Source organism: Panthera tigris, chromosome C2, assembly GCF_018350195.1.
Source record: "Panthera tigris isolate Pti1 chromosome C2, P.tigris_Pti1_mat1.1, whole genome shotgun sequence".
Lineage (NCBI taxonomy): Eukaryota > Metazoa > Chordata > Mammalia > Carnivora > Felidae > Panthera > Panthera tigris.
The window spans coordinates 68,565,100-68,592,836 of NC_056668.1; the positions used below are offsets into that span (position 1 = coordinate 68,565,100).

Here is a 27,737-nt window from a genome sequence, read left to right on the forward strand (position 1 = left end):
TCATGTACCTATTAATTCATTCCTCCTGCTCACCATATTTCCTCAGCTCCCTCCCAGTCTGCTTTAAAATTCTCCACTTTCAAAAGCCCTGCCTGACCAGCCCCCACCCGCATGTTTCCCGCCTCCGCATCTGTATTCAGCTTTTGGGTGCTGGCTTTTACACTGATGTGTGAGTGCACTACCCTGTCATGTGCTTTGAGCTTTGTTTTTAGAAGTTCTGTGTACTTTATCTTTCCATCTGACCATGAGGAAAGGGGCTCAAGTTTCCCTTTCAAACCAGGCACACCTCCAGACTTGGAGCCCCCCCAGGGGTGGGACTGAGCCCCCACTTCCCTCAGTCCTCCTGCCCCATGGGGGCTGTGCCTGCGCCAGTAGCCACCGGCCCTCTGTGAGGGCTGCAGCAAGGGGTGGGCTGGAAGGACCACGTGCTTAATCAGAACCAGCTCTGTGTTCACATGGATGCCCAGGGGATAAAAATAATAGTAATACAAGACTAAGAGCAGCTTGTATTTTCTATTTTAATCAGTTTGTGATGAAATTGAACTCCATTTCTAGATCTCGGCCCCAGGGCTGGAGTCCATTGCTGGCCGGGTTGTGCCCCCAAAGAAGGATGGGAAGATGGAAATATAGGGAGGTGGGGGGCCTCTACATAGGGAGGAAAATGTGTCCTTATATGGACAATACCTCACCCCCATCCACTCCTGGGCTAGCTCTGGACCTGACCCTTCAGGGCAGCATTTTTGCTTCTGTCTTCCCCAGGAGGTTGGTTCCCTGAATTACAAGCTTAAGGCAGGGGGAGTGAGGTCTTGGGAGGCTTCTGGGGGTGGGAGGGGGTCAAGCGTCCAGGAGCTCCACCAGGGGGCAGAGGGGGTGGCCTCTCTCTGCCCGAGGGCAAGCAGCAAGCTGGCTCCATCAGAAGACCGGGTGCTCTAGTCAGGAAAAGAGCTCCTTGCTGGCTCTACTCTTTGGGGCCTATGAGTCCTTGGGCAAGTTCCCTGAACTTTTTTGAGCTGACCTTCACCAGGAAAACAGGAGTAACACCCCAACAGAGTAAATGAGATGTAAAGTAACAGTGGGCATTCACTGGGTTACTTAGCCCGTGCCTGGCACGATACTAAGTGCTTTGTCTACTTGTTTCACGTGGAACCGTATCGTTTGCCAATATTCAACTGTCTTTGGCCTACTGGGGAAGCAGTTTTATTCAGTTCAATTGAATGCATGTTGGCTGCCTGTGGTGACATGACAGACAAACGTGAAAGTGGGAGCAGACTTGTGAATGTGGCAGGAAGAAGGGTGCATGGCTATCAGCTCAGGCACAGTCAGAGGTTCCTGATGGCCATGGGGGAAGTTAAGCATGGTAGTTAGGAGCCAAGGCTTGTGTTTAAATTCCCACCCAGTTAGTTATTAGCTGCATGGATTTCAGCAGGCCCCTCAGTTTCTATATGCCTCAGTTTGGGCTTTTTTACTATCGCTCCACTAAACCCCCTTGTCACAGCCACAAAACCCCTTTGAATTGCTAAAGCTGATGGTCTCAGGCTCATCCTGTTCTCAGCGGCAGCATCTGACACACTGATGTCATCATTCCTTCCTTATTCAAATGGCTGTCATTTGGCTTCTGGGGCACCCCTCTCTCCTGGATTTCTTCCTGTCCCACTGTGGCCATTCCCTCTTGGTCTCCTTCCCAGACCTCTGTCCTGCCCTACTCCTCCTCCTCCCTACTCCATCCACATCCACCTTAGGGACCTCATTCAGTCCCAGAACATTCAATGGCCTATTATGTGGACAGCTCCCCATACCCTGCCTCCAACCCTGACCTCCTTACTCAACTCCAGATTCATCTAAATGCCTGCCTATGTGACATGCCCACCTGGACGTCTAACGGACATCTGACACTTCACAGGCACTTGATTGGCCCCTGCCCCTTACATGCCTATCTCAGAAGGTGGTGCCACCATTGATCCATGCTCCCCCATGAAAACTAAGTCACTTTGACTTCCCCTTCTCTCCATCTCTTCTTCTTCTTCTTTTTTTTAATGTTTGTTTATTTTTGAGAGAGAGAGAGAGAGACAGAGAGAGAGAGAGTGACAGAGCATGAGTCGGGGAGGGAGGGGCAGAGAGAGAAGGAGACACAGAATCTGAAGCTGTCAGCACAGAGTCCGACACAGGACCTGAACCCACAACCCTGAGATCATGACCTGAGCTGAAGTCAGACGCTTAACTAACTGAGCCACCCAAGCGCCCCTCTCTCTCTCCATTTCTAATGCATCAGCAAATCCTATCAGCTCTACTGTGAGAATAGATTATGAATCTTATCACCTCTTACCTCTTCTGTGGAGCCTAAGCTGACATCACCTTCTGCCTGGGCCATCACAGGAGGTCTCCCTGCTCTCCCTCTCATCCACACAGGGACTGGGTGACTCTGGTCACCAGGGTCACCTGAGTGACCCTTCACCATATCTAGAGCTGGCCCACCACACTCAGACAGATCTGGCTGCTGGTACTCCTCACCTCGTTTCCCACCACTCTGTCCTGGCTCACAGCTCAGCCACCCTGGCCTTCCTACTCCCGGGAATGCCTCAGGTATAGCCTCTGCTCGGGCTTTGCTCTCACCAGTACCTCTTCCTTCTTACTTCGAGACTCCTTCACACTTCCTTCAGGCCTCTGTTCCAATGTCACTTCCTCACAGAGGCCTCACAGCCACCTTCTCTAAAAGTAACATCTTCCCCACACCCTACTTTGCTTCCTTCGTAGCACCTGGTATTGCCTGAGATTACACGTCTGTTCATCTATGTTACTGTTTCCCCCTCACAAGAATGTAAAGTTCCCGATAACAGGACCTTCTGTTTTGTTCATTGCTTTTAACCCAGCCCCAAGAGCAGTGCCTGGCACAGAGTGGGATGAATGACCACGGGATGCCCGCTGGAACATCACCTCTTACCACACAAATGTACGACCCTCCATGGCCATGAAGCCCTTGATCTCACTGGTAGCTGTGGCCAGGGTGGCTGGGGGAGGGTGGCCTAAGCTGCCCTGTCTTGGGATTTGGGCCTACAAAGGGTTTTGTTTCCCTACCTCTCACCTGGAGTGAGAGGGAATGGGTCACTCAGGCCAGGTGAGCAGAGGACTCCCCGGTAGGAAGGGCTGTTACTAAGGCAGCCCTGGATCTCTCGGACAGTGGATACTGCCATGCTATTCACTAGACAGAGACGCCATACCAAGTCATGGAAAGGGTAGGCTGTAGAACTGACACACCCAGGTGTGAGCCCTGTCAGGGTAAATCCTGTTCTAACTCCCTGCGCAGGGTGGCTCCAAGGGCAAGAGCTTTGGGATCAGAGATATCCAGAGAGTCTGCATCTCCTGTGTACTGTCTGCATGACCTGGGGAGGATGCTGACCCTCGCCGAGCCTCTGTTTTCCCACCGAGAGATACCCTGCCCAACTGTTGTATGAGCTAAAAATGCACAAGAGCCTCTAGCCAGAGCAAACCTTGAAGGTCAGCTTTGTCCCCCTGGAAGAGTTCAGGCTTCAGGTGCTTTCTGGGGTACAAGGTTGACACTGGCCCTTCTGCTGCACTTGGAAGGAACAGGGGTGTGACCAGATCAAGAAAGTGCACGAGAGCACCCTTTTTCTTAGGGAAAAGACACACAGCATGATGATAATGGCCAGATGTGCTCAGTTATAAAAGCTACCTCCCTTTGTCTTTACTCTAAGTGGGAAAAAACAGGAATGTGGCTAATACAGAGTGGCCAATGAGCCAAAGTCATTTTCATGAGATCCTGAAATATATCATTATATTGGCCACAGATATGGTCTTCATGGTATTTGGCACAGGCTGTGTGACTGATAGCTAGTGACTGTCAGGGGGTAGGGCCAGCTCATGTCAGCATGAGCTATAGTGGAGAGGAACCTCACTGCCCCTTGGGAAGGAGGGACACAGTCCTATCGGGAGGTTAAGCAGGCAGCTGCAGATGGAGAGAGAAATCAGGAGACCCCACGCGATGAACGAACTTGCAAATTCAGTAACAGTCCCTTTTTAGGGCAAGTCTGATTAAAAACTATGGGGGCTCTCTTCAGAAAAATGCTCTGATTTAAAAGCACACAAAATTCTGCCTATAATTTCAAAGAGTCCATGGACCCCCTGGGATCTTTCAGTTAGGTACCACTGCCTTGGGGAGAGCTGGGAGCACCAGGGGATGGAAGGAGGACAGGAAAGCAGCTGGGCTGAGGGGAGCACAGGAGGGGAAACGGTGAGGCAAGGTGGCAGGGGAGCAGTTAGGGAAACTGCAGTTCTTTGTGAAGAGGTGGCTCATGACTGAGAAATAAAACTCCATGTGGCAGGAAGGCCACCCACTCGCAGGACACTAATATATCTCCAAGTCTAGCAACAGGGGAAAGAGTGGGTGTGAAGGGGCTGCCCTTTTTCTCTTTGAAAAACAAAACCAATTAACTGAGAGTCAGTCCTGTTATCTCAGCTGGTCTCCCTTTGACCTCTTTGCTAGCTCTTCTCCTAAGACCCAGATCTCAGTCAGCAGCTCCAAGGCCAAACTAGAGATAAGTAATGGTGATCAAGATTAGTAGACAGTGGGGATCCTGGGTGGCTCCTTCAGTTATGCCTCCTTCGGCTCAGGTCATGATCTCATAGCTTGTGAGTTCGAGCCCCACATCGGGCTCTGTGGCGCCTGACAACTCAGAGCCTGGAGCCTGCTTCGGATTCTGTGTCCCTCTCTCACTCTGCCCCTCCCTGCTCATTCTCTTTCTCTCTCTCTCTCCCAAGAATGAAACATTAAAAAAAAAAAAAAAAAAGATTAGCAGAGAGTACAAGGGAATCTAGTAGAGGGAAGCCAACTTATGGGTAAAAAAGTCCCATATGTTGCTGAATGAATTCCCCAAACCTTAAAAAAGAAAAAAAAAAAAAAAACAAAACCAAATGTATTCTATAGGGAAAAAGAAATTTTTATTTTGAAAACTAAGTTTGGTTTTCAAAATAAAACATTTGCTGTTTCTCAAAAAGGTGTTGACATTTCGCAGATAAGGAGAATGAATTGCTGTCCCGCCTTCAGCTAGCCCTGTAAATAGGACCCAAAGAATCCAGGGATCCCCAAAGCAGCTATTAGCAGGTGGGGCTTCCTTCTAGATTGGTTGGATCTAGCATGCTTCTCAAGTGTGGGCTGTTTGGAGTCAAGTTCCCAGAAACACTTTTTTTTTTTTTTTCTGTAAACTGCAGCACCTGTAGGGAAAGCAGCAGGAAACGTGACCTGGGCAGGTGACAGCCCAGGTCACACACCACAGAGTACCTGGCGGCAGCAGCCTCTACCCAGAGCCTCAAAACATGGGTTTCAAGCCCATGGCTCTGAACTGACCCATCAAATCCACTCCTTGGACCCAGAGCCCCAGTGACAGATACATTCACAGAACTCCTCCAGGGAGACACACACACAATAGTCTTCCATTTCAGCTTTACTGCCGGCTATTGACAATTTAAGCTGTTTTGCCATTGTGTGTATATGTTTTTTAACTTTTCTTTTCAGCGCTCTTTTTTCTTTTATTATTTTTGTTAAAGTTAAAAAAAAAACTTTTTTTAAATGTTTATTTACTTTTAAGAGAAAGAGAGAGAGAGACAGAGACATGAGCAGGGGAGGGGCAGAGAGAGAGGGAGACAGAGTCCAAAGCAGGCTCCAGGCTCTGAGCCGTCAGCACAGAGCCTGAAGTGGGGCTCGAACCCACAACTGTGAGATCATACCTGAGCTAAAGTCAGACGCCTGACTGACTGAGCCACCTCAACATTCTTTTTCTTAAAAAAAAAAAAACAAAAAACAAAAGACAAGACTTTCTTTTCTTCCATTCCTAATATACCACGGATCTCAGTGTTTATGATCAAGAAATCAGATTATAAAGCCGAGAATGGGGACAAAGGTTCTACATCTTGTGGAATGGCAGGGAAACAGGACTTTATACCCCAAGTGATCATATTCAGGAGTCAGAAGAGCAACAAAGTTGGTCTTTGAGTTGCCTTATTTGGACACCAGTTTTTCACGTGTCACTAAGAGTTACTAACCAGGCATTTCAAGAGCAAGAAATTATTTCCCCCACACAACATTTTCCGACAGTTCCAGGCAAGTATCAAAAAAGAAGAAAGCACTCTGGATTGTGAATCCCACTACAGCATTCTGGCTCTAGCTTGGCCCTCAACAGACCAGGAAACCTCATGTAGGACATGTTCCTTCTCAATGGCCTTGGTTTTCTACTCTTCAAAATAAGGGTGGTTGCCTAGACCATCCCAAGGTCTGTTCTACTTCTAAGGCTCTAATTCTAAACTTCACAAAGAAGAGAGAAAGAAGAGTCACAAACACACAGCCTGCACTTCTTTAGGATAAATCTCAACCCCTCACTGCCTGGCCTCCCCCTTTCCTCACTCAGAAACTCCACTCAGAGGGAGCGGAGTGGCTCAGGAGGTTAAGCGTCCGACTTTGGCTCAGGTCATGATCTCACGGTTCATGGGTTCCAGCCCCATGTCGGGCTCTGTGCTGACGGCCTGAACCTGGAGCCTGTTTCGGATTCTGTGTGTCCCTCTCTCTCTGCCCCTCCCCGCTTGTGCTCTCTCTCTTTCTCTCTCTTTTTCAAAAATAAATAAACATTAAAAAAAAAATGAAACTCCACTCCGACCAGGCAGCCCTCTGCCCCCACGTTTCTTCCTCTCCCTCTGCTGTATTACAATTACTTTCTCTTCTTGCAGAGGGCTTCTCCCCTCTACCCAAAGATGCAGCCCCAACTCACCTCCTCAGGGAAGTATCCCCACATGGACCCCGCTCTACTCCGTCCTCACCTCACCACGGGTCTGACCTGCCAGCACTGACACTTGTCTGCTGCAGCTTGTAAAATACTATGTAGTCATTTTCCTGTGGGTGTGTCTTTTCTCCTCCAGCCCAGTGCCTGGTTTCCCCACTCAGCAAGCTTCTGCATCTGGGGGTCAGGACTGGGGACAGGGCGGGGACAATAAGGTGAGCGGCCCCTCCTCTCAGCCAGGGGCAGGGCTGCAAGGTCACATAGGGCCATCAAGTAGAGCTGCCATTTTCCTTTCTGGCTCATTTTGTGCAAAAGATGGCTTGATACCCACAAAACAAATGCCTCAGGTAGGGATGGCAGTCTTGGATGCAGTTCTGTTTAGGTATGGTTGGCCAGGGAAGGGCTGAGAAGGGGGACTACTTTGTGTGGCAGTGATGGGTGGGCACGACCTACCATCCACGGTGACTTGGCAGGAGCACTCAGCCTGGCCGGCGCCATTCTTGGCTATGCACTTGTATACGCCTCTGTCTTCGGGCAATGCCTTCTCGATGGAGACAGAGCACAGTGAGCCTAGGAAGGAAGAGGAAGAACCATTGAGTGGACCCAGTATAAGCCCAATACCTGCCCTGGGACCTGGGACATGGCAGGTGAATGTTATTCACATGGATAGCCACTGGGAGCCCAGAAGTCAGACGTCCTGTGGGAACCAACCCTCTCTCCCTACCAAGGGTCAGGGTAGTTTTTTCTGATAAGCCAGGTCCAAAATAACTGATCCCTAAGTATATTTCCTCCTGGTACCCTCTTCCCAAATTCCAGCAAGCTCTCTTATAGGGACATAATGGAAAGGCACAGAAGAAGAGAGCAAAATAATATCAGCTTTTGGAGAGCATCCAATACAATAGAAGGAGCAGAGGGACCCTGGACCTGCACCCTGGCATGTCACCAAGAGAGATAAGTAGTAGCCAGGCACAGGTTTATAGACCCATGTTAGGAACAGTGGCAGGTGAGGAGGCTCCGCCCAGCATATAGCAATTATTTATCCTGGGAATCTTAGAAAAGGGAGTCCTGAACAAAGAGGTGGGTGAGAGAGGCAGGGGTCCCTGTTGAGCAGGAACACTGACCTGTGGGAAGGTCTGCTGGGAGAAGGAGGGAACTATAGCCTGGGACCCTGGAGCTAGCTTCTCAGGAATAGTATCTGAGCTGAGAAGCACGGCCAACGAGGGGCACTGGGCTGGGAGAGGGGCACTTTGGGGCATCTCCCTTCAGTGCAAGGTCTTTTGGTGACCTCAGAGATGGGTAGAGTCTCTCCACCCCAGCAACCTCTTCTGGCCTGGTTAGGGAAAGGAGAAGCCACGCTGGGCACACACAGGAATCGGGGGTCTGGTCCCTGCCCACCCTAGCTCTCTCATCCCAGAGCTGGCTACTTCCCTGGAGTTCCCCCCTTGGGGGATTTCCCTCAGGATGTGGGGCGAGGCCAGCTGAGGGCTGGGACTGCTGGGCCAGGCAGGAGGGCAGTGGCACTGTAGTTCCTGCCTTCAGACACACAAACAAGTCAACAGCATGGCGTCCTGCCCAAAGCTGCCCTGTTGTCAGGGCGGCAGTCATTACAAAAAAGAGGAGGACAGAGCCAGGGCCACGTGCATCCTGCTGCCTGGAGCCACTGGCTCCAGCTACTCCACTCCCCCTGCCAATTGCTCAGTATAAGCCACCAGCCCTACATGGACAGAACTGTGTGCATCCCAGGCGTATGTGCGGGGCAACATGGCCAGAAGGGAGGTCAACAGGCACTGCTCCCAAAGGGTCTTTGATCTCAAAAAGTACCCTCACCCCCATTAGGTAGAGGCACAGACTTGAGAGCAATGAATACAAGGGTATTCAGAGAACCTCACTAAAGCTAGGAAGGAAGGCAGAGGCATTTAACAGTTCTCTTTGCTTCTTGGCACCTGGCTTATGTCTGAACAAGGAAACCTTAGTCCTCTGGACCACCTCCCTCCTATTCATATAGACCTTACCTCTCAGGAAAGGCCTCCCTACATTCTCCCACAGGGGAGGGCAAGGGATCAGGATCTCTTCTCACTGTAGTTAGGAGACAGAATTTGCAGAAACTGCAACAGAAAGGGTTGGACTCACTCTCATGAGAGTGACACCGTGAGGCACAAGAATCTGGGATTGAGGGTGACTGTCCTCTCTAGAGAGGACCTTCCACTCATCCGAGAGGGCAGGGGGCTGCTAAGATGACCTCTGGCATCTGATTTGAGGCTTAGAGGAAACACACCCCCTTTTGTCACTTCCCTTCAGTCTGAGGCTAAGGCTCTGGGAGCAGACACCCCACTCCCAGTACATATCCTGCTTGGATCCCTGACTGTGCTTCAGCTTCAGTCCCCTCACTGCTTTCAGCCTTAAGCCCAAATGGCACAAACTGCAAAGACAATGGTGAGACCACCAGGAGAAGTCGGGGCCGTTAGACCACAGCCCTCACCCCCTCACCAGGGAAAGTAGCAGAGCAGGCAGCTCATCAAGCCTCCCAAAGCCTGGACCCCTGGCCATGTGCTTGTGCTTGCGTGGGCTGGGGGAGGGCCCCCAGGCAGGCTTGGAGGCCCGGCTAGCCCAGATTGAAGAATCTGGTATTTCCTGTGGGACAGCTTATTCCTGACCTCCAGAAGAAAAACCGTTTCCCAGAGTTTTTTTTCCGAGAAGCCTCAGCCTGGTGGGGAATTTTGAGGGAGGTGAGGGGGATGGTAGCAGTCACCACAGAACCAAAGATCCAATAAATGGCTCAGCTAGAACTGTCCCTGGGAGAGCCCCTCATGGCCATGGAGTCTGAGGTCTCCCATCTTGCTCCAAGTGTGAGGCAAGAGGGGAGGCCGGGGTTGGGGGGTGCAGGGTGAGAGGGGGTGGCCCAAAGCCCTAGAGGCTGTGCTCTGAGGATACCCTCAGTGGGCAGTGCCTCCCCACCCTGGTCCCCTAGAACGTCTGGACAGTGCAACTCAGCTCCAGATCACCTCCTCGAGGACAGCGCCTTCCCTATCACCCATAAGCATCCCCAGCCACAGACAGACCTCTTCTGTGCCCCGAGTTTCTCTTTATCAGAGCATGTCTTCCAAGGCTGTTGCTGAAACACATGTCTGTCTCCCACACTAATTCTTGGAGGGCAGTGACTGTGTCTATTACGAATCTTTTTCCTCAGCCTGGAATGCAGTCACAATAAAAAAGAAAAAAAAAATTGCCATCTGAGATGACCAAGGCACATTTCTGTAGCAGGTGATCTGGGAGGATCTATGCAAGAGCAAGTCACGAACATTTAGTCAAATATAACCTACCATTGAAAAAGGTAAGATAGTTTCTGAAAGGAAAAAATTCCTACGTCAGAGTTCTTCAAATGGATTATGCATATAACAATATTGCCTTGCATATTGCATTTATGCACTAGGATGCATAAATCCTAGTGTTTTGTACGATGAATTCACATAGGTTTTTAAAAAAGCCTTTTCAAGATCTCCCATTAAAGGTGATTAAAAACGAACCATCGGTTGACAACGGCAACAAAAATAAATTCTCGTATTAGGCTAGGAGACATGTTTGCCAGGGAAAGAAGCCTGGCCTGGGGACAGGAAACAGGGCATAAAGATGAAAACACTTCTCGGGAGGAGTGTAGGGCTCCCCTTGGCTCACTGGCCATCCCTCCCAGTCCTCAGCCAAGGCCAAAGCCTGAGGAGCATGGCTGCAGGCCTGAAAGGGCCTGGTGTCATCCCTCCACAGGCCTGGAGGCCAGGCCCAGCCACCATAAGTGGCCACCATCTGCCTGGCAGCTCTGGGGGGATGCAGGGAGGGGAAGGGTGCCTCTACATGTCCCTTCAAGAATTAGCAGTCAATGCCAGCCGACTCGTTACACACCTCTTCTGCTCTCCTTGGTGCTGTATGGGGGGAACAAAACCCTGTTTTTAGGGGGCCTGGAGGCTATAAGCCTTATCCAAGCCACAGGGGTTCAGAGAAGCCCCCTGAAACCTGTAAACACAGCAGTAGGGTGTAGATGTATGTGCGGACCGTACTCCACGAGGAGTTTCTCGTGGCCAAAGGCTGGTGACAATGGTCTGACAAGACCTAGAGGAAGCAAATTTTGATCTTAGATGACAACAGCACAGGATTCAGAGCAGTGAAGGAAGAAGGATTCCAAGCCAGTGAGGTGGGGGCAGAGAGGATGCAGAATGGGGTGGAAAGGACAGGGAGACCCCCTTAGCCACTCCCTCCACCTTCACCCTCAGACCACCTCAAACCACCAGCTTCCTTATTTCCATCAATGTCAGTAGAAATGTGACCCCAGTCACCCAGACACTGGCACACAGTGGTCTTCCACTCCTTCCTCTTCTTTATCTGCCCCCTGCTCCCAAGCCAGGCAACAGGATCTATTAACTCTGTCCTTGCTTCTTGAACTGGTTGTTTCCTGTCTGTGCCATGGCTACCTTATTATATTAGTCCAAGCCTTGCCACCTTTCTCCCTGACCTCTTCAGTAGGCTCCTTACTTGTCTTTGGGCAGGGGGTCAATCAAAACCCCTAAACCCTTACCCTAGCTTTGTGTGCGCTGCTCCTCATTCCACATTCTTACATGGCTCCCTATTGCCTTGAGGATTGAGCTCTTTAGCATGATATAGGATGGCATGGGACATGCCTTCCTCTCCAGCCGAGCCCATGCTGTGAGCAGACCTGCCTTTGCTGCTGCCAGAGCCCCTGCCTGAGAAGCCCATACCTCCCCTCCTTTGCCTGCCATGGGTCCTGGCCCAGCTCATTCAGCACCAGCCTTTCCTGTGGCCCCAGCACTCAGCTCCTTCTTCTACACCTACTAGCTCAACTTCAGCACTTGGCTGGAATAGTTTTATCACTGTGAGTGTGTGCCCCCTCTTTCCAGATCTATGGGGAACAGATCCACTCACACCTCCCAGAGTGCCCTGCTCCCTGCAGTGGGGCCTGCTGAAGTGGTCACTGATAAGGCTTGAAGACAGGCTTTCTTCCTGGGGTCTGTGTCCAACCCAGGCTCTTGAAGACGTAGAGGGAGAAGCTCTAGAGAAGGGACGGACCGAAAAACGGGGATGGTATTTTTAAGACCAGGCACTCTTGGGGCGCCTGGGTGGCTCAGTCGGTTAAGCGTCCGACTTCGGCTCAGGTCACGATCTCGTGGTCCGTGAGTTCGAGCCCCACGTCGGGCTCTGGGCTGATGGCTCGAAGCCTGGAGCCTGCTTCCGATTCTGTGTCTCCCTCTCTCTCTGCCCCTCCCCCATTCATGCTCTGTCTCTCTCTGTCCCAAAAATAAATAAGAAACGTTGAAAAAAAAAAATTAAAAAAAAAAAAAAAAAAAAAGACCAGGCACTCTCCCTACCGTGGCAAGGCAGACAGGCCCATGTCAAGGTCTGCTTCCTCCACTGCAGAGAAAATGCCAGAAACCTGGCAAGCCTAGAGGGCACCGCCAGTCTTGCAGCCTCTTGACAACTACTGACAGTGTCGAGGAGTAAACAGCCATTAGTATTTTCTCCTGACAGACAACGCTCTGGGTGAGCGCATCATGAAAGGTTTCTCAGCTGTACCAGTGTGCTGACTCCTAACAAGAGTTAACTATGAGGTAAGACGGCACGGTGGTCTAGGCGCCTGAACTCAGCTGCCTACCTTCAAATCCCAGCTCTGTCACTAACCCGTTGCACAATCTCGGGCAGGACACCTCACTTCTGGAAACGGGCAGGATTAAAAGAGTGAAAAGCGTAAGATGCCTAGAGCAGTGTCTGGCACATGGTGTTTGTTCAGTGTGTGCAAGCTATTCTTAAGTTTTCAAAGGAGAATTACAAATATTTAGAATATTTTTAAAAGTTGGACTTGGGGCTGTCTCTACAACCCCTTCCTATCCACCTCCCTTAGACCTTCTCTATCCACTCCTTGTGCTGGCCTTCTTTTAATCATTTCTTCTTCCTCTGATTTGGACCTAAACTGTCCCTTTGAGGTGGTTTCTATGGGAGGTGATACCGGAGTAGCTGGGTCTCTATGCCCTTTAATGCTCAGTGACAGGCGATACCACACACTCAAGACCCTCTGGACACGAGTAGCCAGGGTCTAATGGCTCAGGCGTGTTTCTGAGACCAGAGCTGAGGTCTGCTTACACTGCTCAGTCGAGAGGGCTGTATATAAGCTGCTATTAGGGACCCTGCAGGTTCCACACAGGTCTCCTTTGGGCACTGCCCTCAGCTATCTGAACACTGGCTTCCCTGAGGCTGGTGTGGCCATGGGCCTCACATTGTGCGGGCCTGTGTGACCGCACATGTCCCAAGGGCGGGCGGCTACCCACCTTCCATCCTTCCTGGAGAGATCACCACAGGGTAGCCTGGGAAATGTTCCCAGTCAAGGTTTCAGATCAGTTCTACCAAAGGCTTTCCAACTGGGAGGGGTCCACAGGGGTGACAGGGACAGCTGTGACATCCACTCCCCTGGACATCTCACCTCACTGTGGTGATTCCCCCATGCTCACCTGTGTGTGGACCACAGGCAGGCTGGACTAGCAGAGGCAAGGTGGGGGGGGGGGGTGTGTGTGTGTGGATGAGATGCCTTCCCGAGGACCCTGCCAATCTGGAGATAACCACATAAAAACATTCTCCTATCAACACAGCGGCAGAAAATAAAACACTTTCTCTCTCCTGGTCAACTTCCCCTTTACTCTTTTAGCACTTAGATTCAAAATGCTCAGCTGCTCCAGATTTGCTGACTGAGTTACAGGATAAAGAGAGAAATTTTATTGTGGGCTGAGAGGGATACTGCTTTCTTCAAATGCTCCTCCATTCGCCTTTCATGAGGAAGGAAGAAGCCTGATGAAGGGGGCAGTGGGGGAGGGGAGAGGGGTGTGCAGTCAGAGGACAGAAAGGGGAGCAGCACAGTTGGGGGTGTTTGTGACATCTCAGTGGATCAGGACTCATAGGACCTGTCCACCTGGGCCTCTGCTTGGCTGCCGCCCTCTACCTCTTAAGGGTAAAATGCTATTTCCTGGGGAGCATTGTGCCCTGTTCTGTCCCGAGCCACCAGCATCAGCCTCAAGCTCGGGCCGGGCTCTGTTCCAGCGCTGGCCACCAGAGTGGGGTGTGGGAAGTCTGCTGGACTCAGAGCTCCCCTACAGCCTTGAGATGCTTGGCTGAAACATTTCAAACCAAATTGAGGGTCCAGGGAAAATGTCCCTCTCACCCCCATCTCTTCTCTAGGTATAAACTGACCCATCTCAGAATTCCAGACCCTGAAAGGCCCCAGATGTCAGGATTTAGTGCCCCCCCTCTCCCCATAACCCAAGAATGTGAAATACCAGCAAACAAAAGTCTCATCCAAATTAGGAAGCGAGTGGCTCTGTCCGCCCAGGAGTGTGTGCCGTAGGGGCTGTTTGGGGTTTTTGGCTTCTCCGACAGAGCCCTTCAAACCCACAATGTTATCAAGTCTTAAGTTGATGTTGACCCCAAACCATAGTCCTGTGCCACCCCATCAGTGCACACCCTTCTCCTAATCCAAACTGCTGCTGCAAAAGCAGCTCTCAGCTCAGAGCTGCTGGTGGGCTCCAGCCCCAGGGTCCCGTCACGTCCACACACACAGCCCTCTCCACACCAGAGCTGTGGGGCACGAGCTCAGGCCCAGGGCAGCTCTGAAGAGCCACGGCTGGGGCTGCCCTGAGGCAGCTCTGCCAGACAGACGCCAGGACTTGGGCACGTGCCACAGGACCAGCCACCCACCTCTCACCGCCCAGAGACGGAGTGTGTGCCCGAGGGCCCTGAGCAGGGCGCCTGTCTTGTCAGCGAGGGGGCACAGAGGCTGGGCATTCCAGCCCAGGCTCTGGGCTGCAAATGGCAGTCAACAGGCCCAAGGCTCCATGAGCCTGCAGTGGCCCTGGTACAGAGCCCCCTTCTTCCCAGCCCTCGCCCTTGTTACCTTCTTGGGAGAGGATGATAAACTTGGTGGTCTTGAGTGTCTTTCCATTCAGCGTCCAGGTGATGGTGGCGGGGGGGTCAGAGGACACCTGACACTGGAGTAGCAGCTTCTGGCCCTCCATCACGTGGACATCTTGTAGCTTCTCCTTGAAGGTTGGGGCTGTCCCATGGCTCTCTGATCTGTTTTCATTATCTGTGGCTCCTGCATGCCCCCTCTTGCAGTTCACATCATTCTTAACCTCCTTCTTGAGTTCTTCCTTCCCAGCTGTTTTTCCCGTCTCAGCAGGCTTGGCGTTGCCCACGGATTTCGGGGTCTCAGCAGGCTTGGCGTTGCCCACGGATTTCGGGGTCTCAGCCGGCTTGGCGTTGCTCATGGATTTCAGGGTCTCAGCCGGCTTGGCATTGCCCATGGATTTCGGGGTCTCAGCAGGCTTGGTGGCACTAATGGATTTCGGAGTCTCAGCAGGCTTGGCATTAACCACGGATTTCGGGGTCTCAGCAGGCTTGGCGTTGCCCATGGATTTTGGGGTCTCAGCAGGCTTGGTGGTGCTCACGGATTTCGGGGTCTCGACAGGCTTGGTGTTGCTCACAGGTTTTGGGGTCTCAGCAGGCTTGGCATTACTCAAGGGTTTCAGCGTCTCAGCAAGCTTGGCGTTATCCACGGGTTTGGGGGACTCGGCAGGCTTGACGTTGCCCAGAGGTTTTAGGGTCTCGGCAGGCTTGGCATTGCCTGAGGGTTTCAGGGACCCTAAAGCCTGGGCATTGCCCACAGCCTTTGGACTTTCTGCTGCCTTGGCATTCAAGGCCTCGGCATTGTTGCTACCATTCTCTGCTGGTAATTTTTTCTTGCTGCCTAACACCGAGCGGAAATCTGGGGTGGCGGGTTTCGGAAGCGGTGCCTTCTCAGGGACCGGGGTCTTAGGAGTCCCCTTCTTGGCCAGAACCGAGCGGAAGTCTACCTGCTGAGGGCTATGCACCTTCCTCTCTTCCTCTGACACAGTCTTTGGCTTCACTTGCCGTTGCAGGTTGGCGCGGAAATCCATCTGCTCGGCTGGGATCTCCTTTAGGTGCTCTTCTGACACGCTCTTGGTGCTCACCTTCTTCCCTAGGAGGTCACGGAAGTCCAGCTGTTCCACCTCCTGCTGGCGGATGGCCTCCTCGGTGTGCTGCCGGGTCTCCACGCGTCTCTTCAGCACTCCCCGCACGTCCTCACTGTCTTCCTCCTCCGGCCAACCCTGCCCTCTTGCTGGCCAGCTGGGCCTCAGGGTCCCATAGCGGTCACCGCCACCACCATCAGCACTGGCTCCCCGGCCACAGAGGCCCTCACAGCTGGCAGGCTCCCTCCCCCTGCAACCAGTGAAGGGAAAAAAGGAAAGTAGCAAGAGGAAAAGGGGCCGGGTAAGAACAAAACGTCAGGGGAGAGCAAATCCCTGAGGGAGGGAGGGTAAAGGGGAGGGAGAAGGGGAGGTTGGGGCTGGCCAGGCTGTGTTTATAGAAGGGAACATTGGTGAGAGGCTCTTGCTTGCTTACTTGGTTTGTTACATCGGTAATGACTTCAGTAGCCTTATAAGGGTGTGTGCAAAAAAAAAAAATAATAATTCCCCCCCCCCTCCTCCCCTGCGTTCCCTCCCTCATTCCCCTTCCAATCTCTCCCTCTTGGCTCAGCAGCCTCAGCTGGAGGATACGAATAATCTGGGGCTGCTGGGCTGGGCCTGCAGGGGCCAGGAGAATGGTGGGTGGGTGGTGGCATGGGGCCTGGCCAGGCACCTCCTGGGGGCACTCACCGCAGGGGGGCTCTGGTAGGGCTGCTCTGTATCATCAGTGACACCTGGCAACTGCATTCGCCAACCCGGTTCCTGAAGAATTCGAGAGATCAATACAGATCAAGAGGCTCTCTGAGCCAAGGGCCTGCTCAGCCGAGGGCTGTGAGGAGGACAGGGTAAGCAGGAACTTGGCCAAAGGCTGGCTGGCTTGCTCCAGGGAACAGGGAGTCAAGGGCTTAGCTGTGACCCCACATGCCCACACAAGCCTAGATTTAGGGCAGGGACCTTCTCTTTGGTCACCTTTTTTCCCCCCCAGCTCTTGTATAAAAAGGAAAAAAAAAATCTGAACAACAGCTTAGACAGATATCCAGAAGTAGGAATACTTTTCTGTAAGTATATTACAAAAATAATACAATCACTCAATAAATAAAAGAAAACTAAAGTCTAAACCTGCTAGGGTGTGATGGATCTGCTTGATCTAGACTGTGCAGCCCTGGGCAGTGACCCTGAGTCTGACTTCACGCTCCCTCAATACAGAGATGGTTATGTCCTCTCTGCAGTGTCCTTCCTCCCTGCCCTCCAGCTGCTACTTCCCCTCTCCTGCTCGCAAAATGAAAACACCTTCCAATCCCCACGCATCAGCCAATGCCCTCAGATCAGAACTTTCTGAATTAAAAACCGAACAGGTGTCTTCCTCTGTGGATGGCCCTTTCTCTCCTTCCTTCCGGTAGGGAGAGCTCTGGATTCCTCAACCCACAATGAAAACTTTACTGGGGTGCCTGGGTGGCTCAGTTGGTTAAGTTTCTGCCATTGGTTCAGGTCACGATCTCACAGTTTGTGTGAGTTCGAGCCCTGCCTCAGGCTCTATGCTGACAGCTCAGAGCCTGGACCCTGCTTTAGATTCTGTGTCTCCCTCTCTCTCTGTCCCTCCCCTGCTCACGTCTGTCTCTCTCAAAACTAAATAAACATAAAAAAAATGTTTTTGAGGGGTGCCTGGGTAGCTCAGTCAGTTGAGTGACCAACTTCGGCTCAGGTCATGATCTCACGGTTTGTGAGTTCAAGCCCCGCATCAGGCTCTGTGCTGACAGCTCGGAGCCTGGAGCCTGCTTCTGATTCTGTGTCTCCCTCTCTCTCTGCCCCTCCCCCACTCATGCTCTGTCTCTCTCAGTCTCAGAAATAAATAAACATAAAAAAGTTTTTTTAAAAATGTTTTTTGAACTTTAGCATCCCTTTAGGTTGAGGCTCCTCTGCTCAGGGAGGGGCTGTACCATGCTTGGGTGCTGCAGGGACTTGGGAGCCCATCAGCTCTCCAACCCCACAAGGCTGCCATCTGCTGGCGGTTCTGAGCTCTGACCAGCCAACGTTGCTCAGGCGGGGTGGGGGCAAGGGGCGAGGGTGGGGGTGGGCAGGACTGAGAGCCAAGGGTGACTCTTCAAGGTGATAACCTCCCATTTTATATAGTGACCTCCAGCTTTCATTCACAACCATTATCTTCTTGTGCCTATAGCATCCCAGTGAGGTATGGAGCACTAGTATGCCTATTTGAAAGGTAAGGAAAGGAGGCTCAGGAGTTTATATGAGGCAGTGCTGGGACTCCCATGGTCTCCCACTCATGCCCCCTGCATGGCCATCTTATTAGCACTTCATGGTCCGACATGTGCCTCAGATCCCACCACAGATGAGTGCCAAGTTCTGTGACAGGTTCCTTACATAATCTATCTCACCTAATCTTTTGACATCTCTGTAAAGCCACCACTGTTTTTATTTTAAAAAATAACAATAAGGCTTAGAAAGATTAAATAATTTGCCTAAAAATAGCAGAAAAAGGGATGGACACCCGTGTCTACCTGAATCCAGGATCTGTAACCTTCCCACTCTGCCCCAGTGCTTGTCAGTACAAGTCTACTCATGTCTCTGTGTGTATGTACATATCGACCACACGCATGCATACACACATACATGGGATCTTACCTGGTGGACACTGCACCTGCAGGTCTGTGTCTGGGAACAGGTGTACAAACACAGTCATCCCCACGTGCACAGACATCTGAGCATGTGTTCATTCAGCTCTGCTGATGTATGTGGGTATCTACCTCGCTTTGCCTGGCCTCCCTCCCAGTGGAGGGCCAGGTCCTGATCAGACTCGGGAGGCCCATGGCGTGGCAGATGATATGCAGGGGAAACGGGGGGTGCTGCTCACTCCCAGGCACGAAGACCCATTTGAAACAAGGATCGGTTGATCTGTGCTGTCCTCCAACTCTCCTCTCATCTATTGGGGTCCCCTCCTGGTCACCTTCCTCGATGCTCAGGCTCTCAGGGGGCCCAGATTCAAGGTTCTGGGGGCCTCCTGTCCAAACAGTTTGAAGGCTCAAGGTTGTTCCTTTGCTCAACAAATAGCAATCAGGTGCCTCCTTAGTACCTGGCCCTGGGAAGGCTAAGAGGCCCTCAGAACATCCTGAGCACTCAGCATAGAAGGGCTCATGGGGCTTTGGATCAACCTGTAGCATAAACATGAGAGGTCATTTGTGGGTGAGGCCCAGCCCCCTGGCACCCCACTTCTGCCAGGCTGCTGGTCAGTATTAGGCTGTTCTTTCCCCCACTTTTCTTTCAAGCGCAGGGTGTGGGGCCCAACGTTGGTGAGGAGCAGCAGGACAGGATGGCCAAGGACCGTGTCTTCCCAGTAGCACTTTCAACATTGCCTCAGCTGAGTTTCTTCTTGCCACAGGCACAACACAGCCCGGATGCAAAAATCAGGAGTAGACCCTGACCAGACGGCTATGCTTTACCCCAGCCATACCTTTCAGAGGCTTTATATGGTGGGGTTCCCAGTCCCCAGAGCTGGAGTAAGCTCTGTCTCCCATGGGGAAACTGGTAAGAGCTTCTGTTGTTTTCCATTACCCACCCTTAAGAAGGGAGCACAGGTAGCCTATTGCTAGACCTGTCCACAGGCCTCACCCTGAAGCACCTGGAGAAGTCTGAGGGGCAGACTGAGGTAAACGTGGGATACCATGGCTGCCCCACTAAGTGGTTCATCCCTTGGGATGACCTGGGGGTCACCATTTCTGCAGCCATAAACTTAAATCTCTGCGAGGCCTTTAAGAAAGTCATGTGTTCGTTCAGAGTCTACAAAGGTCAGAAAGGCCTGTGGCCTGGGACCCACACACCAGATAATATAACCAGCCAAACAGCCCCTTGAGGCCGTCTTTGGTGTCTGCATCTACATACTCAGTTATAAAGTCAGGCCTGGGGCTGAGGATGAGGCCTTATGCCCAGCCCAGCTGCTGCCACAGCAGGTATGGGGCTATGACCTCACAGGCTGCACCTTTCACAAACTAGCAAAACTCTTTTTGCCAACCTCCCAAACCCTGAATAAGAAGCCCACTCTGGACCCTGTCCCACTCTGAATCACCCTTGCCTGGAATGGATTTTATAGGCAAAATTAGTTTAAAGAACTAATTTCCTGGCAAGTCTCAATCTTTCAAAAATTTCAGCTGAAACTTGGAACTTTTTGACACTTCCTCTTTTAGTTCAGGAGATAAGAGCTAAGGAAGGGGAGGCAGAACCCATCTAGCCACACCTATCCCGCAGCATGAGCAGGGATAGATAGGAGCTGTCACGTCACCCACCCCCCCTGCATCCCAGCCATCGGGTCTCCCTCTTTGAAAGGCATTCTGTCCTGGGTCTAGGTCTGATTTCTGCCAGCATGAGAAAAGCTGGAGGGGATGGGGCCCCTGGTGGACCTGGCACATACTCCCCAGCCAGGGACAAAGCCAAGGCAGGGCAACAGCTTCCCAAAGGAATGAAGAGGCTGGACTTTGGGGAGGGGCATGGGACAAGGGCTATGTGGATGTGGACCCCAGCGCAACCTCCCGGATTCCCTAAGTTCTCGTGCACTTGAGAGAAACAAGGAATGGAAGAGAATCTGATTAAAAGACAGCGATGAGGGTTCCAATCTGGGCTCTGCTACTTGTCTTTGGGTGGCCGTGAGCAAGTCTGTGACCCTGAGACCTCAGTTTCCCCCATTATTAAACGATGAGTCGGCTAGATAACTTCTGAAGTCCCTTCCAGCTGGGACAGTCTAAGTTTTATGACTGTCCCCAGCTGGGCCCAGACAGTCTGCTTGCCGACCTCCCAGTGCAACCCTCCACTCTGGCCTGGCAGACTTCCCACAGCCCTTGCTTTGCTCTTCCCTACCCTTTCTTGTTCAGCCTCTTCAACATGCCTTTAACAGCCAAGCCTTTACTCATTTGCTAAATCTCAGCCTACTGTCCTCAGAATCCCACAAAAAGCTCATCTCTTCTAGGATGTTTGGCTTGATTAATGTGAGTATTGTCCCGCAGCACTACTCCTTCCATGCAGACAAGCTCTGGTCTCACACGTCATCAGTTTCCATTATTTGTACTGGCCTGCGGGAGGAAGACAGTATCTTCTTCCTATTCTGGAAGCAGATTTGCCTTCCTGATAACTGGTTTGGGTGCAAGACAAAGGCTGTTGGTGTCTTCTGTGCATACTGCTGATGGCAACAGGATGAGCAGGCAGCCCACAACCATGTCAGCAACTGACCACAGACACTCCATTAACTCAGCTGAGATTCGCTAAGCCTTGCCCAGCTAAGCTGAACTTCCTAGAAAATCCAAAGAAATAACAGATGACTATTTTTATAAAGCCGCTCAATATTGGACTAGTTTATTATGCAGCAAAAGCTAACTGATACAAGCATAAAGCGCATGCCCAGAAAGGACCTAAGAAGTGAGGCACAAACTGGGTTTTGTTATTATTATAGGAATAATGCTCTGTCATGCCAGTAGCTCTGACATGTAGCTACAGAGTCTCTCTGTAGCTCAGAGCCTTGGACATGGTACACTCAGTACTTAGGAGAGCAAGCTCCTTACAAAGTGGCCAGGCACCCGAGCTAAGGCAGGACCAAACATCTTTGGCATGTGGCATAACCTTCTGTTTTCAGGGTTGAGGTGCAGACGAGTACTCTTCTTCTGCTCACATCAACCCTAGGGGCTGGCATTCGGTCTCCATTAGCCCATGGCTGGCATGGAATTTTAAGAGTTAGAGCACTTTAAAGGTAAAAGAGCATTTCTGGATCACTTTCATTTAACAGACACTAACTGCTGGCTCTGGGCAGCACTGTTCTAGGCACTGGGAGCAAAGCAGTGTGTCTTCATGGAGCTTTACCTTCCCCTGTAACCTAGAAAGACCTTAAACAGGAGAAAAAAAGGAATAGGCATGGTTAACCTGCCTGTAGTGGTTTTAAATGTCTACAGGTTCTTTGACATTCCTCTCTCCAAGAGATGGAACCCTCTTGGGCTGCACTTAGTGACTTCTAACAAACAGAATGTGGCGGAGGTAACGGTGTGTGACCTCCAAGGGTAGATCACAAAAGACACTGCAGGTTCCAACTTGTTCCCTTCCATGGATCCCTAGGTCTGTGGAAGCCAGCTTCCGTGTCACGAAGACACTCAAGCAGTCCCAGGGAGAGGTCCACATGGCAAGGAGCAGAAGCCTCAGGCCCCCAGTCCTGTGAGTGAGCCATTTTAGAAGTGGATCCTCCAGCCTCAGTCAAGCCTTCAGACACTACAGTCCCTGCCAACATGTTCACTGCAAAATGATGTGGGATGTGCAAGGCATATGATGTAGAGATCATCCCGCAAAGCAGCTTCCAGTTCCCAACCCATAGAAAGTGTGAGACAATAACTTGTTTTAAGCTGCTCAATTTTGGGGTAATTTGTTACACAGCAATAGACAACTAATACATTCCCTCTATCCTGCTGCCTTTACGATTTTAATCAGTTCTTTCCTCCTTCATATTCTCCGCACACCACATAATGAGAGAACAAAAGCTGGGATGTAATAAGACAGAGGACTCTGGGCAACTGAGCTCAGTGGGGAAGGTTCTCAATGAGCACCTTTGCATTTAGTGGAAAAAGGAAAGCTTGTTGGCAGCACCAAGGCTTCTCTTTACCTGGAAGCCCAGCTCCACATTATTTCAGGTTTCTGCTGGATTCCCAGTCCTGGGTGGAGACTTTGACAGGAGGTAGGGATCTGGGGGTTAGTGGGCTAAAGGAGGTCGGCAGGACACGCAGACTCACTTGAGCAGGATCTCGTACTGGCCGGCATGCCAGGCCTGCACATTCTTTAGAACCAGCGTGAACACGTCCTCATTCTGCAGCACCTCGAAGTGGCCAGTGTCTTTGGAGAGGGCCTTGCCATCTCGGAGCCAGTGCACGGTAGGGAAGGGGTCTCCAGCTATGGCACAGGAGATGAGGACACTTTGGCCCAGGGAGGCTGTCACTGAGCGGGGCTTGCTGATGAACCAGGGCTGGGTGCCATCCTGAGGCTCTGGAAGTTGGCAAAAGTTTGGATTAGAGAGGAAGGCCTTTCAGCAGACAGCATCTACTCAGCTTTCCGTGGTGGTGAAGGTCGAAAATTGCACGTTACCCCAATAACAGCATGTCCAGAAATCACTTTCACTGGATGTACATTTACAGCACATCCTTCTCGTGGTAAATCTGTCATGGTTATGTTCTCTAAGGATCATATTGACATGAATTTGTATATCCAAAGCAAGGGGAGGTAGCCCAGAAGGTACAGGTGCACTGGGCTAGGTGCTAATGATCTACAATGAGATGTGTGTAATTAACAGTTGTTCTTGCTTTATGTGTCCTTACCTTGTCTCTCTTCTTAAATAAAGGTTCTCTAAAGGCAAGGACTCTAATAGGCCATAAGTCACCTCAAAAGCTATCACTACACTAATGTAGCATTGGGTGTTAACTATACTTCAGTAAAGGGGGAAAAAGCTATCACTATCCAGCTGTTAAATGTATCACAAGATTTTTCTCCTGGCACTCGATGCAGCTTGTCACCAGTAACTCAGAGAGGGAAGGGACTTCAGAAGGCAGGGAACAGTGGCTCCCCTCAGCCAGACCCCCAGACAAAGGTGGGAAGCTGGCCTCTGGGGCTGGAATGGGACCAAAGGGGCACAGGGACTGCAGGGGAGACAAAGTAAGCTCACATGGTTTCCTCACCTCCAAATTGCCTATGGAGAGACCACAATGGTCTATTCCCTATTTCCCACTTATTTCCCACCCCTGCCTGCCTCCACCCTGGTCAGCCCAGCAGCCACACCTTGCACCATGAGCACTGCCTGGGTGCGGACCTCTCCAGCGCTGTTCCAGGCTTCACAGGTGTAAGTGCCCGTGTCCTCCGGGAACACTTCCTGTATACAAAGGCTGTGCCGAGTCCCTCTTTGTTCAAAGTGGAAGTCTTCGGACTCCTGGATCTCATTCCCATTGTGAAACCAGATGACCTCGGGGGGTGGATTCCCTGCATAGGCAGATAGGGCAGGTGGACTTGTCAGGAAGGTGCTTCCCTGGGCCATGTGGCAGCTTTGCACTTAATCCTGTGACACTGTACTAAATGCTAACCTCTCTATGCCTCAGTCTCCCATCTACAAAACATCCTAACCATGTCTTCCTTAAAGGTTTGTTGGGAGGACTGAATAAATTAATACGGTCTCACAGAGCAGCCCACTAGAATAGCAGATGAGAATAGCATCTGGCACAAGGAAAGTGCTCAATGCATGTTCATTATAATTATTTAACAACAGATTTGCAGAAACTAGAAAAGATCAGAAGTGAAAAAAATCAGAATTCAAATTGCTTGGTAATACTGAGTAGTAACTGGCTCACTGGGTGTGCAGCAAATGCATATCCTGTCCCCCCCTCTCCACCCCCAGTGCACACACGATACGATGGTGACTTCGCAGTAGCTCCTCTGTCCATTTTCACCACAAGGAAAAGTCAGTTAGCATTCCATTTTGCTACCATGCAAATGTCGTCTGAGGGTGGAAACGGGCACCAGCTCGTACAAGTTTCCAAGCACAGCTCAGGGCACACAGCATTTTCAGTTTTACCAGCCTACTTTCCTGGGTAGGTTCTAGCAATTTGGTGGGTCATAAAACAAGGGCCACCTGTGGGGGTTTCCCCTGCGGTAGCATTATGCTCTGCTTCCCGAGGAGCACGGCCCCTGGGAATGGCTGCCGAGGGAGGCTGTGTGGTGTCAGTCTGTCTCAAGGACAGAGGAGGCCGCCATCTGTCTCTGATGGGTTAGCCAGCACGGGTATGGAGGCCAGGTGCAGAACACCTCTGATTTCTGTCAGCTCGAGGAGTATGCACAGGGGAGGCAGCCCGCCCTTGGCCTGGGACTGTCATGGGACTGCCTCAGGCCTGCAGGAGCAGGAGGGGATTCATTGGGGATCCCTGAAAGGGGGAGCCCATTGGTTCTTACACAGCTCATCTTTATTACTTCTGCAGCTCAGGAGCAACTACACCCCAGGAGGATGACCTCTAGGCTGTCAGAGGGACTGACCAGTGGTCAGCAATGAACAGGAAACTCTGGATGCACTTGGGCACAAGTCTGTTTAGAAAGCCTGTGCCAGCAGAGTCCCCAGGCTTCTCTTGCTGGCCTCTAGCAAGGACTGTGACAGCTCACAATGGGCTGCTGGTCACATGCTCTTGTCGCCCTACCCTGGTTTTAGAAGGACCTCTGCTCTGTCTTCTCACTTTAACCTTAAATACAGCAACAAAGACCATCTCCCAGAACTGGGAAGTTCTCACATCAGCTGTGTTCAAAATCAGTGTTCAAAATCTTCCAGCTACATTGGCCCCATTATGTCTTCCCTCGAATCCCCACCCTTCTGGCTGTGGTCATTTTCTTCCCCTGGGCCACCCTGAATTAACCTTGAATCCAGAAAATCCTGCCCAGAGGAAGCAGAACAGGCTCCACTTCTCTGGGTCCACTGACTGACTGTGCCATGCTGACTTTCTGGTGGGTCAAAGATCTCGGTGGGATGTTGGGGAGCAATGTCCATGCTGCAACGACACCTGTTCTCACATACACCCCAAGGAGAGAGATGCAGACACAGACCTGATACCTGGACTGTCATGGTGACCTGGCTTCCATCCATGACTTTGAGGTCAGAGAGGCCCTGCAGGAAGAGGGGTGCGACGGGCTTGCTGGGAGCCGCGGGCAGAAGATATCCACTCTTCCTGTCGCTCTTCTTTTCTGTGTGGCAGACAATAGAATGTGGGGTGAACAGTCATTTATTCACTCAACAAACGCAGACTAAATGGCTGCTGGACAAATGACTGTGTTGAGGCTCAGGCTCCAGCTAAAGGCAGACTGCTAACAGATAAGGAGTATGGGGAGTTGCTGGAGATCAGTAGGAACAATGAGAGCCTGTTGCTCTACCTGGCATGCCAGAGCTCTTGCCTGAGAGCAAGGGGAAGGCGGGGCCTCCACAGGGCCACGCCCCATGTGGGTTCTGGTTCCTGAGAACTTCAATAACTGGCATTTGAGGGTTTTTTTCTTAAATTTCACTCACTTTTTTTGAATAAGTAATACACTTACATGCACAAAATTTAAAAAGTCCAGAGTATGTGAGGTCTCCCTTCTATCCCTGACCTCTGGCTGTCAGGCACCTCTCCCCAGAGGCAGCCAATTTTCAGTTTCTTGTTCATCTTGCCAGAGACAGTCTATGTATATAACACAAAGGAGCAAACAAGTATATTCTTCCAGTTTCTTCTCTTAAGGAAACGATAGCACACTATACACACTATGGACAGCTTTTCATTTAACAATACACCTTGATGCCTCTCATAAAGCAGAAGTAAAGAGCTTCCCTGTCGTTTTCTATGGCTGTGTGATGCTCTACTGCCATCCCAGGAGATTTTAAACACCTCAAGAAAGCCAAAGATGCTCTGCTCATGAGAGTGACCCAAATAAAAAAGACCGACCATCTCAAGCACTGGTGTTGGCAAGGGTGTGGAGCTCCGGGACATCCCACACACTGCTGTACCACGCGTGGTACAGACCCTTCTGAAAGCAGCTTGGCAGTTTCTTAAAAAGCGAAACATGCATTTACCACACCATCCGGTCATTCTACCCCCAGGTATTTACACAGGAGAAATGAAAGCACATATCCAGACAAAGATTTGTATACAAATATTCATTGCAGGGTTATTCCTAATGACCCTAACTAGAAACAACCCAAATGTCCATCAACAAGTGAATGAATAAAAAAGTGTGCTATATTTATGCAGTGGAATACTACTCAGCAATAAAAAGAAACAGACTAGGGGCACCTAGGTGGCTCGGTCAGTTAAGCATCCAACTTCGGCTCAGGTCATGACCTCGTGGTTTGTGGGTTCAAGCCCTGCCTCAGGCTTTGTGCTGATAGCTCAGAGCCTGGAACCTGCTTCAGATTCTGTGTCTCCCTCTCTCTCTGCCCCTCCCCCACTCACGCTCTGTAACTCTCTCTCTCTCTCAAAATAAACATTAAAAAAATAAAAAAGAAACAGACTAACAATAGACACTACAACAGAGACAAATCTCATAAAAATGACATCGAATAAAGGAAGCCAAAGAAAGAGCACATACTGGATGATTCCATTTATATAAAAGTCTAGCAAATGCAAAATATAGTGACAGCAAGCAGGTCAGCGATTGCCTGGGGCTTATGGGGATAGATGGTAAAGGGGCACAAGGAAGCATTTGGGGTTGATGGAGATGTTCATTTCTTAAGATTGTGGTGAAGGTTTCATGGGTGAAGGTTTCAGATTAAACACCATGAATACATGCAATTCATTGCACATCAATATTAGTAAAAACTGGGGAAGAAAGTCTCTGAGGGAGGGAGGAAGTACACCAGCTAGCCAAAGATAAAAACTAGAACAACTCTCTGGGTTAAGGGCTGGCCCACTCACTCCTGTTCAGTTCTCCGGGGAAAAGGGTTAATAAACAGGCTTTCTGTTATTCTTGGAATACTCCCCAGGCTGGGCTTTGACCTGCCTCATGTGAGCAGGAGGGGAAGGGGCAGCAAAGTGGCTGAGCTGCTGGTGTCAGCTTCCCACACAGAATAGTTCTGGTACAGGACAAGCTCATGGCTGCTCAGTCTCTGATCTTGCCCTTTGCCTTGCGAACCAGGTGGCTTCAATAATTCTGTAGCTTTTTTGTTTTTGTCTTTTGGTGGGGGCAGGGAGAAGGAGGGAAGGGGTTATGATATCTCTATCTTAAACTCTAAGTTTTGGGGGAAAGGGACTGAGGTATTTTGGGTTCTTATTAGCAAGGGCCACCTACATCAGATTTTCAGGAAGCCCATAGCCACAGGGATACATCTCCAAGGTGCCTTATATGCCTGAGAAAAGCCGAACTCCAAATTTGCCACCGAATTTTTCTCTTTTGG

At 50.9% G+C, this 27,737-nt stretch overlaps 1 protein-coding gene across 6 annotated transcripts in view; it reads right to left on the minus strand.

Annotated features, from left to right (window-relative positions):
* The window catches only part of MYLK (myosin light chain kinase), a 294,654-nt gene that overhangs the window by 69,873 nt on the left and 197,044 nt on the right, over positions 1-27,737 (minus strand). For 5 of the 6 annotated variants that reach the window (XM_042956721.1, XM_042956720.1, XM_007098298.3 and 2 more), the window contains 6 exons: positions 25,421-25,558; positions 23,621-23,818; positions 22,585-22,834; positions 16,505-16,576; positions 14,722-16,067; positions 7,236-7,352 (listed from right to left, as the gene is read on the minus strand). In XM_042956721.1, coding sequence (XP_042812655.1) covers positions 7,236-7,352; positions 14,722-16,067; positions 16,505-16,576; positions 22,585-22,834; positions 23,621-23,818; positions 25,421-25,558 — 2,121 coding nt within the window. Of the gene's footprint in view, positions 1-6,773; positions 6,885-7,235; positions 7,353-14,721; positions 16,068-16,504; positions 16,577-22,584; positions 22,835-23,620; positions 23,819-25,420; positions 25,559-27,737 lie in introns of those variants that run through there. The other variant, XM_007098299.3, reaches the window with a different exon arrangement.